At 39.1% G+C, this 13330-nt stretch overlaps 1 protein-coding gene across 9 annotated transcripts in view; it reads right to left on the bottom strand.

Moving 5' to 3' along the window:
- Positions 1–549: 549 nt before the first annotated feature.
- The window catches only part of RERE (arginine-glutamic acid dipeptide repeats), a 1074498-nt gene continuing 1061717 nt past the window's right edge, over positions 550–13330 (bottom strand). For all 9 annotated transcript variants that reach the window (XM_053690444.1, XM_053690440.1, XM_053690438.1 and 6 more), the window contains 2 exons: positions 11823–12003; positions 550–3152 (listed from right to left, as the gene is read on the bottom strand). In XM_053690444.1, the coding sequence (XP_053546419.1) occupies positions 3119–3152; positions 11823–12003 (215 nt within the window). In that variant the 3' untranslated portion in view covers positions 550–3118. The remainder of the gene's footprint in view (positions 3153–11822; positions 12004–13330) is intronic.

The raw sequence follows: 13330 nt of genomic DNA, 5'->3' as shown, positions 1-13330 counted from the left end.
ATTTGTACAGAAATAAGCATTTCCTTTAAAAAAATCAACATTACAAATTTAAACAGTGCTCATTTATATACATGGTTGTAGATTTATATATTTTCTTAAAGTTTTTTGTAATTTATAGCTTGAAGGGATATAGATGAAAACAGTGAACATCTTAAACATGAGTATTTGCTGCCACACTGTGGTAAAACTATATACTACAAATCAACAAAAAAAAAAAGGTTTTGCAAAAGATATATATACACACACACACAGATTGGACTCATTTAACCACTAAAAGGTAGCAGTTTTATTGGTAATTCAATGCATTTTTTAAAGTTTTATCCTAGTATTAAAAACAGGTTTATTTTGAGTTCCATAAAACAGAATTTAGCATTTCCTGAAAATGAAAATAGTTGTAGAAAAAAAATGGATTTGAAATCTGCTTTAATAAATAAATAAAAACAGTTAAAGAACAACATATTCCTGTCTAGAGGTGAGTGAGCAATTATTTAATTATAAATGCACATAATACATATTCATGTACAAAGAGAACAACTCAAACATCAGACATGTGGTATAGCTTGCTTTATTATTTATGTCCACAAATATTTCCAAAAAAATTACAAAATACTCAAACTGGAGAAAACACAGAAGTCACGAATTTCTGGGTTTCTACCCCCATGGCAAACTACTCCTATATACAATTAAATCTTCAAGATATATATAGAAATGGAGCAGTCTGAATGTACATTCTGCTAAATGGTGCCATGAAACAAGTAGCCTTACAGTTTTTGTTACACATGGAACAAGTCCAAAATTACAAATGTAAATAACAAACAAAGGAGGGAAAAAGAAGAAAAAGCAAGAGCTCAATGAATAAAGTCTACATCTTAAGCCTTCAGCATAGGAGAGGCCAGCTACACCGTATATTGTAGGCCTCTCTAATACTGAATAAGTTGTACACAAAACAGCAGACGTGGATAAAGTAGCCAAGCACCCTGACACTCAGAATGATGGGGACAATGAGGGTGATTTTAGAGTGGAGAACTTAAACTGTAGAGAGATCTGCAGATATGCTCTTAGGTGAAACACTGCTGAAGCTTAGGAGATATTATTATGTATACCTGGGTACAAGTTATACTCTGCATAAGTATCAGAAACAGAAGGTTTTGCTGGTGTAACCAAAGGTCCAAGTGTGTGCAGGGAGGTAGTAAAATATAACTACTTACAGATAAAACCAGACACAAAACTGCAGGAATGGTTTATTGATGACATTCGGATAAACTTCAGCAGGAAACTTCAAATTACCAAACATAAGAGTTCCCTTAATGTCAGGGCAAGTGAGCATTTTCCAAAGAAACACAAAATGTCTTCTAAATGTATTATAAAGCATAAATAAGGTTTTATTCAGTTATTGTAGTGAAAGTAATGGCTTGATGATTATGACAACATATCTGCAATTCTCCAGGCAATGTTATAGGGGTAACCAGTCACAAGCAATGCAGACAGATTTTCTTGAAACTCTGCCATAAATATGGGGGCTTTCTAGATGTTGAAAAGGTGCATATTGATCACAAGAGGAGTGGAGGGACGCTTATCAGCAGTCTTTATCCATCATGGTCTGGCACAGCCCCGAGTTGCTGATTGCCAGAAATAACAGTCTAAATGGCAGGGAATGTGCCCTGATTAGGGAGGGGTTGCTAGGAAACTGTGTGGAAGAGATTTCAGCATCCGGACAACTGCTCTAAACATGCAGCTGTCTAAAGATTAGGAGCAGCATATTGGGTTTGCCTTGAACTACACAGCCCCTGCCTGTCCTTTAACAAATGAGATGGCAGATAAGCAGTTACTAAGTGCGCCTTCATTTTATTGAACGACACAGCTAGGTATTTTAACGAGTCAAAACCTGTTACTGTGAGAATGTTAGGGAGTGAAAACGCACCAGGTTAACAAACAAAAATTACAAAAAAATTAAAAAAATAAGAGCCCAGGTTTAATAGAATCTGTACAAATAAAACCCTTGGCATTTAGTATAGCAGGACCAAAACACTAAAATATAGGAGAATTTCCTTATAAATTAAATCATAAAAGTTCTAACCCTGCAGAAACTTTAATGCTATAAAGTGAAGATGCGCACAAACCTGTGTGCGATTTGCTTCTACAACTTAAAACGCTGTAGCCCCTATCTACAAGTGAGACATATAATAACCTGTAACGAAACAAAACAAGGAGTAAATTCCACAAATGCTCTACAAAACAGGGAGAGAAAAAAAGAGGGGGCTGATTTGTAAATTGGATGTTTTTGATAACAGAGTAGGAGGACAGCTAGAATGTGAGATGGTTAATATTAAGACAGGAAACAACACTGTGTTAGTGGGAGAAGCAGAAAATGAATCAGTGCACAGTAAATAAAATAATAAAATAGTTTATCATTGGCACGCTACCAATATAAAATTGTGAGTTTTTCTCCTATGTATTACTTAACCACTTTGCTGTCACAGGCATGCACTGGTTGAATGTCCATATGACAGGGAAAGAGTTAACAAAAACCTGTCTATGGCAGGTTAGAATTCAAAAGGTAGTAACTGCAGTGCAGGGTTAAGTAGAGAATGCAGAGCCTTTTGGAAGTGTTTGTGGAACGTATTCCACCAGTCCTTTGATTGAAGATATTTACAGACTGTGGGCAGACTGGGGTAACTTTAAACAATGATGGGGTCTCACTGATTTAACAAAATAAATTAGTAATCTGTGTAACAGCACTCAAGACCTTAGGTGCTGGTGGTGCTTGAATGCCATTTATAAGAGTCTCTGACTTCATTTGCACACACAGTGAATGAGTGTAGGGGTCTTCACACCTCCAGAATCAGAGGTGTCAAACAAAAGATCAGAACTGCTCCCAGTGTCCGGCAATTACCCCACCCTCTTCCTCCAAAACTGCTCCCTCCCAAGGCTGGGGAAAGAATGTGTCATGCAGGGGACTGCCAAGCTGGCTTTGATGAGTCTTTATAGATGAAATATAGTGTGTGTCAAGTAGTAAATACAGAAGGAATCTTGCAGCCTCTGGGGACCCGTTGAATGGAGCCTGACTCTCCAAAAGAGAGTTGGAGGAGAGAGGGAGGGATCCATGACCAGCTCTTGGTTACAATTGCTTGTCCCCTTCTTTCTTCAGTCGACTGCAAAAAGAGGTAAAAAAAATAATCATTATAAAAGGTATAGACCATATGTCTGTATAGTAATAAAACACTTTATGCCTGCAATCTCACCTGCTGCAAGATGACTTTTTTATTAAAAGATTCACAGAGCTGCGGCGAACAGTTACACATATGTATGCCCCTGTCCGCCGTAGCTTGATAAATCGAGCCCTAAATAAAGTAAAACTGCATAATTGACAAATACATAATAAAAAGACAATGCACTAGCATTTCCTTTGAATTTGAAATGAGCAGTAGAATATTTTAAATCAAATTTAAAAGTTAATCCAATTTTCCCTCCCCCTTTATCATGTGACAGACATCAGCCAATCAAAAAATACATGTATGTATGTATGTGTATATATATATATATATATATATATATATATTATTCTTTATTTAAAAAGCGCCAACAGATTCCGCAGCGCTGCCCATGGGTAGAAGGATAAAAGTGCAATGGAGAAACATTACAATAAGAGATACAATTTTACAGACAAATACAGGGGGAATTGAGGGCCCTATTCCCGTGGGAACTTACTATCTAGATGGGTAGGAGGATAAAAGTACAACGGAGAAACATTAGAATAAGAGACACAATTGTACAGACAAATACAGGGGGAATTGAGAGCCCTATTCCCGTGGGAACTTACAATCTAGATGGGTAGGAGGATGGGAAACAGGAGGTGGGGACTGCAAAGGTGAGAATGATATTAGTTAGGAGACAGATGAGGGTAACTGTTAGGTAAGTGAAGTTAATTTGTTAATGAGTTGGGTGATAAGCTTCCCTGAACAAAAAGGTCTTTAGGGAACGTTTAAAGGAGGAGGTTAGGGGAAAGTCTGACAGCTCGAGGAAGTGCGTTCCAGAGGGTTGGTGCCGCACGAGAGAAGTCCTGTAGTCTAGCATGAGAGGAGGTGATGGTAGAGGACGCAAGAAGCAGGTCATTGATGGATCTTAGGGGCGGGCTGGAGTATATTTGTTGATGAGTGAGGACAGATGGGGGGAGGCAGCATTGGTGAGGGCGAGGTCTGGGTGAGAATTTTCAATTTAATTCTGCTGTGAATGGGGAGCCAGTGAAGGGACTCACAGAGAGGTGCAGCAGAAACAGAGCATCAAGGGAGGTGGATTAGCCTTGCAGATGCGAGGGAGGCCAGATAGTAAGTTATTACAGTAGTCAAATCTGGAAATTACCAGGGAGTGGATTAGCCGTTTAGTAGTTTCAGCACTCAAACGGACAAATTTTGGAGATATTCCGTAGGTGGTTGCGGCAGGATAAGGAGAGCAATTGGATGTGGGGAATGAAGGACAGATTTGAGTCAAGTGTGACTTCAAGGCAGCGGACTTGGGGTGATGGGGAGATAGTGGTGCCGCCAACAGTGATGGAAAAATTAGAAACTGGAGTAAGAGGGGGGGGGGGGGGGGGATTAGAAGTAGTTCGATCTTGGACATGTTTATTTTTAGGTGGTGAGAGGCCATCCAGGAGGAAATGCCAGATAAGCAGTCACTGATGTGAGAATTGACAGAAGGAGAGAGAGTGCAGGGGTGGAAAGGTAGATCTGGGTATCATCAGCATAGAGGTGATAGTTGAAGCCATAGCTGTTGATGTGTTTACCCAGTGAAGAAGTGTATATAGAGAAGAGTAAAGGACCCAGGACAGAGCCTTGAGGTACTCCAACAGACAGAGGCAATGGAGAGGAGGAGTCACCAGCAAAAGAGACGGAGAAGGATCTGTTAGAGAGATAAGAGTGAATCCAGGAGAGGGCAGTGTCACAGAGCCCAAGAGAGCTGAGAGTCCGTAGGAGAAGGTCAACAGTGTCAAAGGCAGCAGAGAGGTCCAGTAAGATGAGTATAGAGTAGTAGCCTTTGTTTTTAGCAGAAAGGAGATCGTTTATAACCATGGTGAGGGCAGTCTAAGTTAAGTGTTGGGGACGGAATCAAGATTGCAGGGGGTCGAGCAATGAGTTGGAGGACAGGAAGTGGGTTAGGCGATCAAAAGCAAGTTTTTCAAGGATTTTTTAAACTAGCGGGAGCAGTGATATGGGGCGGTAGTTTGCAGGAGAGTTAGGATCAAGGGAGGGTTGTTTGAGGATGGGGGTGACCTTTGTATGTTTGAAGGAGACAGGGAATGAGCCAGTAGAAAGGGATAGGTTGAATATATGAGTAAGAGCCGGAGTGAGGGTGGGAGACAGAGAAGGTATTAGATGTGATGGAATAGGGTCAAGTGGGCAGGTAGGGTAGTAAGGTGTGAGGAAGACAATATAGGGAAGTCACTTCCCTCTCAGTGGTTGGGAGGAGGCTGCAGAGAGGGTGAATGGGAGCAAAGTTGGGAGATTGCAGGCTAGTGTTGGAATGTTTCTTCGGATGTTAAGTGTTTTATTGAAAAAGCAGTCAGCCAGGTCTTGGGCACTGAATGCAGATGAGGGGGGGTGGTGCAGGTGGGTAAAGGAGGGATTTAAAAATGGAGAAGAGTCTTTTAGGGTTTGAGGAGTGAGTGGATATAAGAGAAGAGAAATAGGTTTGCTTAGCTAGGTAAAGGGCAGAGGTGTAAGAGTGAAGAATGAACTTATAGTGCATGAAATCAGGTTCAGAGCGGGATTTCCTCCAGGCACGTTCAGCAGTGCTCCCGCATTTTTGCAGGTGGCATGTTTGCTGGGAGTGCCAGGGCTGGAGCTTTGCGAAGTTGAGGCGGAGCGAGAGTGACTAGTGCAGAGGAGAGGGCAGTGTTATAGTGGGTTATAGCAAGGTCAGGTCAAGATATTGTGGAAGTGTGGGGGATGCGTATTTGAATAAGGTTGGAGAGGGTCTACAGTGTGCAGATTTCTACAGGAACGGGGCGAAGGGGGGGGGGTAGGTTTAGTCTGTATATTAAGATTAAAGGTGAGCAGATGGTGGTCTGAGATGGGAAATGGGTGACAGGCAACATCAGAGAGAGAGCAGAGATAGGAGAATACCAGATCAATAGAGTGTCCATCGTGGTGGGTAGGGAATAGGGTGGATTGTCAGAGGCCGAAGGAGTTAGTGAGTGAGAGAAGTTTAGAGGCAGCAGGGGCAGATGGGTTGTCATTGGGGATGTTGAAAGCACCCAAAATTAGATTAGGTGTATTTGTAGAGAGAAAGTAAGGAAGCCAGGCAGAAAAGTTGTCAAGGAATTGGAAGGTTAGACTAGGGGGGCGATAGATAACTGCCACTCAGAGAGAGGGGGGAGAAGAGGCAAATGCAGTGGACTTCAAAGGAAGAAAAGGAGAGAGATGGAAATGGAGATAGGTACTGATAGGAGCAGGAGGGGGAGGGTAAGATGCCAACACCGCCACCATGTCTCTCACCTGGCCTAGGTGTGTGGCTAAAGTGGAAACCACTGTGTGTGAGAGCAGCAATGGAAGCAGTGTCAGAGGGAGATAGCCAAGTTTCAATAATTGCTAAAAGGTTGAAGCGCTGGAAACAAACGGGTCGTGAACAGTTGTAAGTTTGTTACAGACGGAGCGAGCATTCCAGAGAGAACAAGAAAAGAGAGGGGATAAGCGCTGTGGGTTAATGGAGATGAGATTGTTGGTATTGCGTGACCTAGAGTTTTTGCAGTGGGAGATAGAGCGAGAGTGTAACAGTGTGGTGATTACTGTAGGGCCAGGGTTAGGAGAGACATCGCCAGCAGTAGTAGCAGTGAGAGTGACAGAAGGTAAGAGTGAGACTAGTAGGAGCGGGTATGACTAGACACAGGAGAGTTAGAGGGGGAAGTGTTTCTAAGGAAACAGAGTAGCTCATGAGAGGACAGCATAGGGGATGAGAGAAGGGAGGGTGAGATATGGATAGTGTGGGGATTGTTGTTATATGGACATGTAGTGAGTTTTAGGAGAAGGGCAGACAGAGAGAGCAGAAAAGACATAGAGAGCATTGTTAAGTTTCTTCACAGCAAAGGATGATAGCGGCACTACCAAGAGTAGACCCCTATTTGAATTATTGGGGAGTGTGTGTGATAATAAACACTCTCGATATTTAATTGTAGATGAGGGGAAAGAAGGGGTGCTGTACACTGTCAATATTGTACTGAGGATAAGTAATGTAAAGCTCACATTACAAAAAGTGTGTATATAATAGCACTCGGCTACTCGTTATTTTCAGGGCAGGTATAGAGACATGAGTATATATACTCTATCTATGGAGGTGGTTTTCTAGATTATGCAATGCTCAAACATACGCTATAAGGTTCTAAAATATAAAGCGGTTATGCTGGGGACAGAACACTGCCCACTAGGGAAAAAAACAATACGTATCTTAAAAATATAAATGAGAAGGTCTACTGTGAGGTGCTGATATCATGCTAGAACTACAATGCTAATATATTAGCAGAAATGCATGCCAAGTATCAGTGGTTAAAATTGGCACTGAATTGCAGTATAAAGATAATATCAGCTATACTATATAGCCTAAATAGGGATCTTTACTATATAAAGGAGATTCTCACTAGTTACCTATGTACAAAAAAGAAAGTGTGCTACAGCGTACTGAAATATTAAGCGGTTTCGCAAGTGTCTAAGACACTGCCCGCTGTTAAGTAAGATAGTATATGTTATACGGGTACTAAGATGTGGAGCGTTATCGCTGGAGTGTATGACACTGCCCACTGCTGAGTTGGATGGGGCGTGTAATAGGTATACAGGTACTTGAATGTTAAGCAGTTTTGCTAGTGTCTAGAACACTGCCTGCTGCTAAATTAGACAGCAAAGGTGTGCTACAGCGTAGTGAAATGTTAGACGGTTTCGCTAGTGCCTAGGCCACTGCCCGCTGTTGAGTGAAATAGTACATGTAGTGCGTATACAGGTTCTGAGATGTAAAGCGATATTGCTAGAGTGTACGACACTTTCCACTGCTGAGTTGGATGGGGCGTGTAATAGGTATCCAGGTACTTGAATGTTAAGCAGTTTCACTAGTCTAGGACGAATTAGACAGTGCATGTAGATAGTATACAGGTATTGATCTACTGAGAGGCACTATTATCCTGCTAATAATTTAATGTTGATGCATAAATTGCAGCAATGCTACTTACAAATATCAGTGGCAAAATAATTTAGCAGTTAACTAAAAGAGCCTCGTTACCCGCTATATGGAGACAGTATAGAGTTAATACAGTAATACTGCCGAATGCAACTGATTAATTACAAACGGTTACGCTATACGGACAATACGGTCTGATTTTATCTGGAAACCATGTTAGCGTTATTGTATATAGTTGTGTACAATGCTATACCACCAACTTCATTAGTTAGAGCACTGTACCAGTTGATATATTTCTTAGACACTGCCCTGTCAGGATTTGTCTCTTGAACATTTTATATATATATATATATATATATATATATATATATATATATATATATATATATATATATATATATATATATATATATATATACATACATACATACACACACAATGTGGCTATACCACCAACAAGATCCATATAAGACACTATATCGGATAATACATTTCTTAAGATACATGGAGAAATGCAAATGAAAAAAATGGAGAATCACTCCCCTAACATGTTTCGCTAAGAAAGCTTTATCAAAGGCCTTTATATTTTTAAGATACGTATTGTTTTATTCCCTAGTGGGTAGTGTTCTGTCCCCAGCATAACCGCTTTATATTTTAGAACCTTATAGCGTATGTTTGAGCATTGCATAATCTAGAAAACCACCTCCATAGATAGAGTATATATACTCAGCTCATTTGATGATCTTTCACTTGATATATAGGATACTATTATCCCAATGAGTGATATATAATACACTTAATTTAAAACGAGTACATGGTAGATCTGTGTTTTTACCTGGGTTCCTTAATCCCTTTTATTTTTTGTAACATTAAAAGTTCATTTTTAACAAGCGTCCTTCTTGGTCCTCCTTAAGAGACCTACTATGTCTGCCTAAAAAAAACGAGTAGCTGAGTGCTATTATGTACACACTTTTTGTAATGTGAGCTTTACATTACTTATCCTCAGTAGTTATTAAGTTTACCTGTTAGTAGGACTGCAGTTTCCACCTCCAGTTTCTAACTCCAGTGAGTAACTCTGCCACTTGGAACAGAGAGCTACATAGAATCAGAGAGCCACGGCTCAACTGAGCCTGTCGGCTGCTGTATGTAGCAGTCAGTGTAATGAACTGATTCTGTGCAGCTGTTACAAGCAGTCTAGCTAGCCAGAAGTTACACACTTGCAAATTAGAGGGGGTGGCAGGATGCATGAAAGTTAGACAGTATCTGATCAAATGATTACAGGTAGACAAATTGGAGACAGAGGAAATGGTTACCAGAGAATTCTAGCAGAAATTAAAGGGGCGTTTCAAAGCAGTCAGCATATATATGCTGTGCCCTTTTGCACATGCTCAGTTGATCATCAAACAGTGGGCTTGCAAAAAGAATGTGCACATTTTAATAATGGAAGTGTATATATATATATATATATATATATATATATATATATATATATATATATATATATATATATATATATATATATATATATATATTTATTTTTTTTATTTATAAACAGCATGCTTTATCTGAATCATGAAATTTTAGTGTCCCCTTTAATAAGGCACCCAAACAACTTGAAATAAAAGACAAAGCTAAAAGAGTACCCACTATTAAAATAAATATCAAATCCACACACAATGCTGGAGCACAATTAATATACATTTGTTATTATCCTATGAAAATTCTGTGTTTTCTGCTCCCTCCCCAAAGATGCTGGAGTATAAATACCATAAACTCACATTTCTTAAATGCATCGTCTCTCCAGCACTAATAATCTATGTACTAAAAGGTACATAAGGCACACACTTTTGGCAGAACGTCACATCTCAAAGGCATTAAACATATAATTTCTTTATTATAGGAACATGCAATTAAATAACTAATGCATTTATAATACCCTTTTTTAGATGCTAAGGAAAAAACACTTTAGTGCCCCTTTAAGTAAGCTGCGGTTTATGTAATAAAGCAAAAGAAACATACAGCAGAATTGTACACTCAATTAAATGAATAATAAAAAGACAATCCAAAAGCACTTAGTCTGAATTTCAAATGAGTAGTAGATTTTTCAGACAAATTTTAAAGTTAGTTCAATTTTCCTTACCTCTGCATCATGTGACAGCCATAAGCCAATCACAAAAAGCATATACTTTTATTCTGTGTTGTGCATGAATACTGCGGTATACCGTGCATTGTGTGTTAGTTTGCTTTACTCCCCGTATGTAGTAGTACATGCCAGCAGCCTCCTCCTTGTAGCTTGTGACTAATAAGCACGGTGCTCTACTATTTATCAAAGTTTACATTGCGTATAATGTACTATATACGCAATATTCTCCAAGCTTTTGTGCACGTCTCTTTTGCTCAATTATCCCCTTAGCAATATGCTATGTTGCAGCATTGTGGGCTGTGCGTGAGTATGAGCATTGAATATGGGCATTACAGCTATGTTAGAAAGCATGATCATACGCACGCACAGCCCACAATGCTGCAACACATAATAACAGCCAACTTGTGGGGCTCAGTCTGAAAACGGAGGGGGACAGCTGGCAGGCAAGTAAACAATTAGAAGGGGGAACAGGGTGCTTGGCACGGGGCCCAGTGAGTGAGATTCCCTATTCCCTTGCACAGTTGAATAGTCAGGGAGGGGGATGTAATTGACATGTATTAGCAGCTCCAGCATGGGGGCTGGCTATAAGGACACTAGCTAGGGAGCGAGGAAAAACTCCTTGCTTTGAAGCTAGTGTGTCCTACGAACGTATTCTTATGGAGTGAAACTTTGTCATCAATTTTAGAAGCTTTAGCAGAAAAATTGCTAATACATGTCAATTACAAACTTTATATTCTTTGAATGCTTTATTTAAATACCCCATATTTTTTTGAGTGCATAATGTCCCTTTAAATTCTGACCTCTTGTCAGAAACAATTTTCTTGGAATAAACAAACAGAGCTTCTGCCATCTCTGAATATGGGCCTTGAATATATTTATATAAAGTAATCATGTCACCCCTCAAGCGCCTTTTTTCTAAAGAAAACAGACCCAGTTTGGCTAGCCTCTCCTCATAGGTTAATTTCTCCAATCCTCTTATTAGCTTTGTGGCCCTTCTCTGAACTTTTTCTAGTTCTGCAATATCTTTTTTTGCGATCGGTCCCCAGAACTACACTCCATACTCAAGGTGAGGTCTTACCAGGGCTTTATATAGTGACAGAATTATTATTTTCTCCCTTGAATCAATGCCTCTTTTAATCCATGCTAGTATCTTATTAGCCTTTGAAGCCGCTGCCCTGAATAATCTTTAAAATATTAAAACCATGAGGAAAAAAAGTAGGGCTAGGTAAAAGGGAATATAAATATTAAAAAGGAAAGTATAAACAACAATAAGAAACAAAAACACGAAAATACAGTCAAAAATTAAAACTGTTAAAGTATATCAGTTTGCTCTTGATATAGTAATTTCCTCTGAAGAGGTTAAACAAATAATTATATGCAAGCAATACTGCAATGATAAAACATTGCATTTCCCCACCAATAGTCTAAACATTTTAAAGAGGGGGTAATGTTGATATTTCTCTTATGACTTGTGCAGACACTAAAAGTATTGGAAAATGGACTGTGTGCTAATGAAGCTCACCTGTAATAATCTTCTTGACTTGGTAAGTGTCCGCCGTGCATGTGAGGATGACCGTGTAACCACTGCTGCTCCATTGCCAACCGTTGCAGCTCAGCTGACTGTGCATGCATAGCCTGAAGTTGGTGAGCAGCAGACATGGGGGGTGGGATACCTGCAGGCAGATCCCGAGGGTAATGTGTACCTGTAAGAGTCCAGAATCCTTTATGTAAGAGATTAAAAAAAAAGTATAGTCAAAAATGAAACCACTATAATGACAACACAGCTGGCAGTTATGAGATTAACAGAATAATCACTTTCATTTACGACACCCAACAAACATATCTGCTTAATTCTCCAGTAAAAAGCGTGATTGGCCTTGCTGGGAAAAAAGGGCCTGAGGTTTGTTTTTGGGTGAGACCAAGACTGGTAAAACTGAAAGTGGGTAGAAAGCTGTGGTGATAGAAGCAAAAGGCTTCTGTTTCTTATACTGGAAAGTCAAAAGGAAGGCCTTTACCATACATCAGTTTGTGCTTAGAGGCTGACTAGATGTTTAGCTGTGGATGAAATGCAGAGAGGCACTTGAAATTTAACATATCAATCAGAGAATCATCAATAAATAAAATTCCCATGAGATCTTTTGGCGAGTTAACTTTATGAAATTTTGGTGCATTTTGCCAAAACAGACTGGGTTAATCAGTGGTACTTACAAAAATACTCAAAGGGAAAATTAAGTCATTTTCTTTTTAAAATGCTTAAAAGGATATTAAACCCAAAAATGTTCTTTTGTGATTCAGACAGAGGATATCATTTTAAAAAAAGTTTCCAATTTACTTCTATTATCAAATTTCCTTCGTTCCCATGATATTCTGTGTTGAAGAGCTATCTAGGGAGGCATCTGGAGCACAACATGGCAGGAAATAGTGCTGCCATCTAGTGCTCTTGCAAATGGATAACATTCGTGCAAAACTGCTGCCGTATAGTGTTCCAGAAATGGGCGAGTCGGCTTACTTCCCTGTTTTTTTTAACAACAAATATCACAAGAACAAAAAAAAATTGATAATATAAATACATTCTAAAGTTGTCAAAAAAACGGCATGCTCTATCTGAATCACGAAAGAAAATTTTGGGTTTCATATTCCTTTAAGGTCCACACACACACACACACACATATATATATATATATATATATATATATATATATATATATATACATACACACATACACACACAGTGGATATAAAAAGTCTACACACCCCTGTTAAAATGTCAGGTTTCTGTGATGTAAAAAAATGAGACAAAGATAAATAATTTCAGAACTTTTTCCACCGTTAATGTGACCTATAAACTGTACAACTCAATTGAAAAACAAACTGAAATCTTTTAGGTAGAGGGAATAAAAAATATAAAAATAAAATAATATGGTTGCATAAGTGTGAACACCCTTAAACTAATACTTTGTTGAAGCACCTTTTGATTTTATTACAGCACTCAGTCCTTTTTTGGGTATGAGTCTTTCAGCATGGCACATC

Source organism: Bombina bombina, chromosome 8 (assembly GCF_027579735.1).
Source record: "Bombina bombina isolate aBomBom1 chromosome 8, aBomBom1.pri, whole genome shotgun sequence".
Taxonomy (NCBI): domain Eukaryota; kingdom Metazoa; phylum Chordata; class Amphibia; order Anura; family Bombinatoridae; genus Bombina; species Bombina bombina.
Note: the sequence above shows the minus strand (reverse complement) of the source record. Positions and strands in the feature narration are given on the sequence as shown.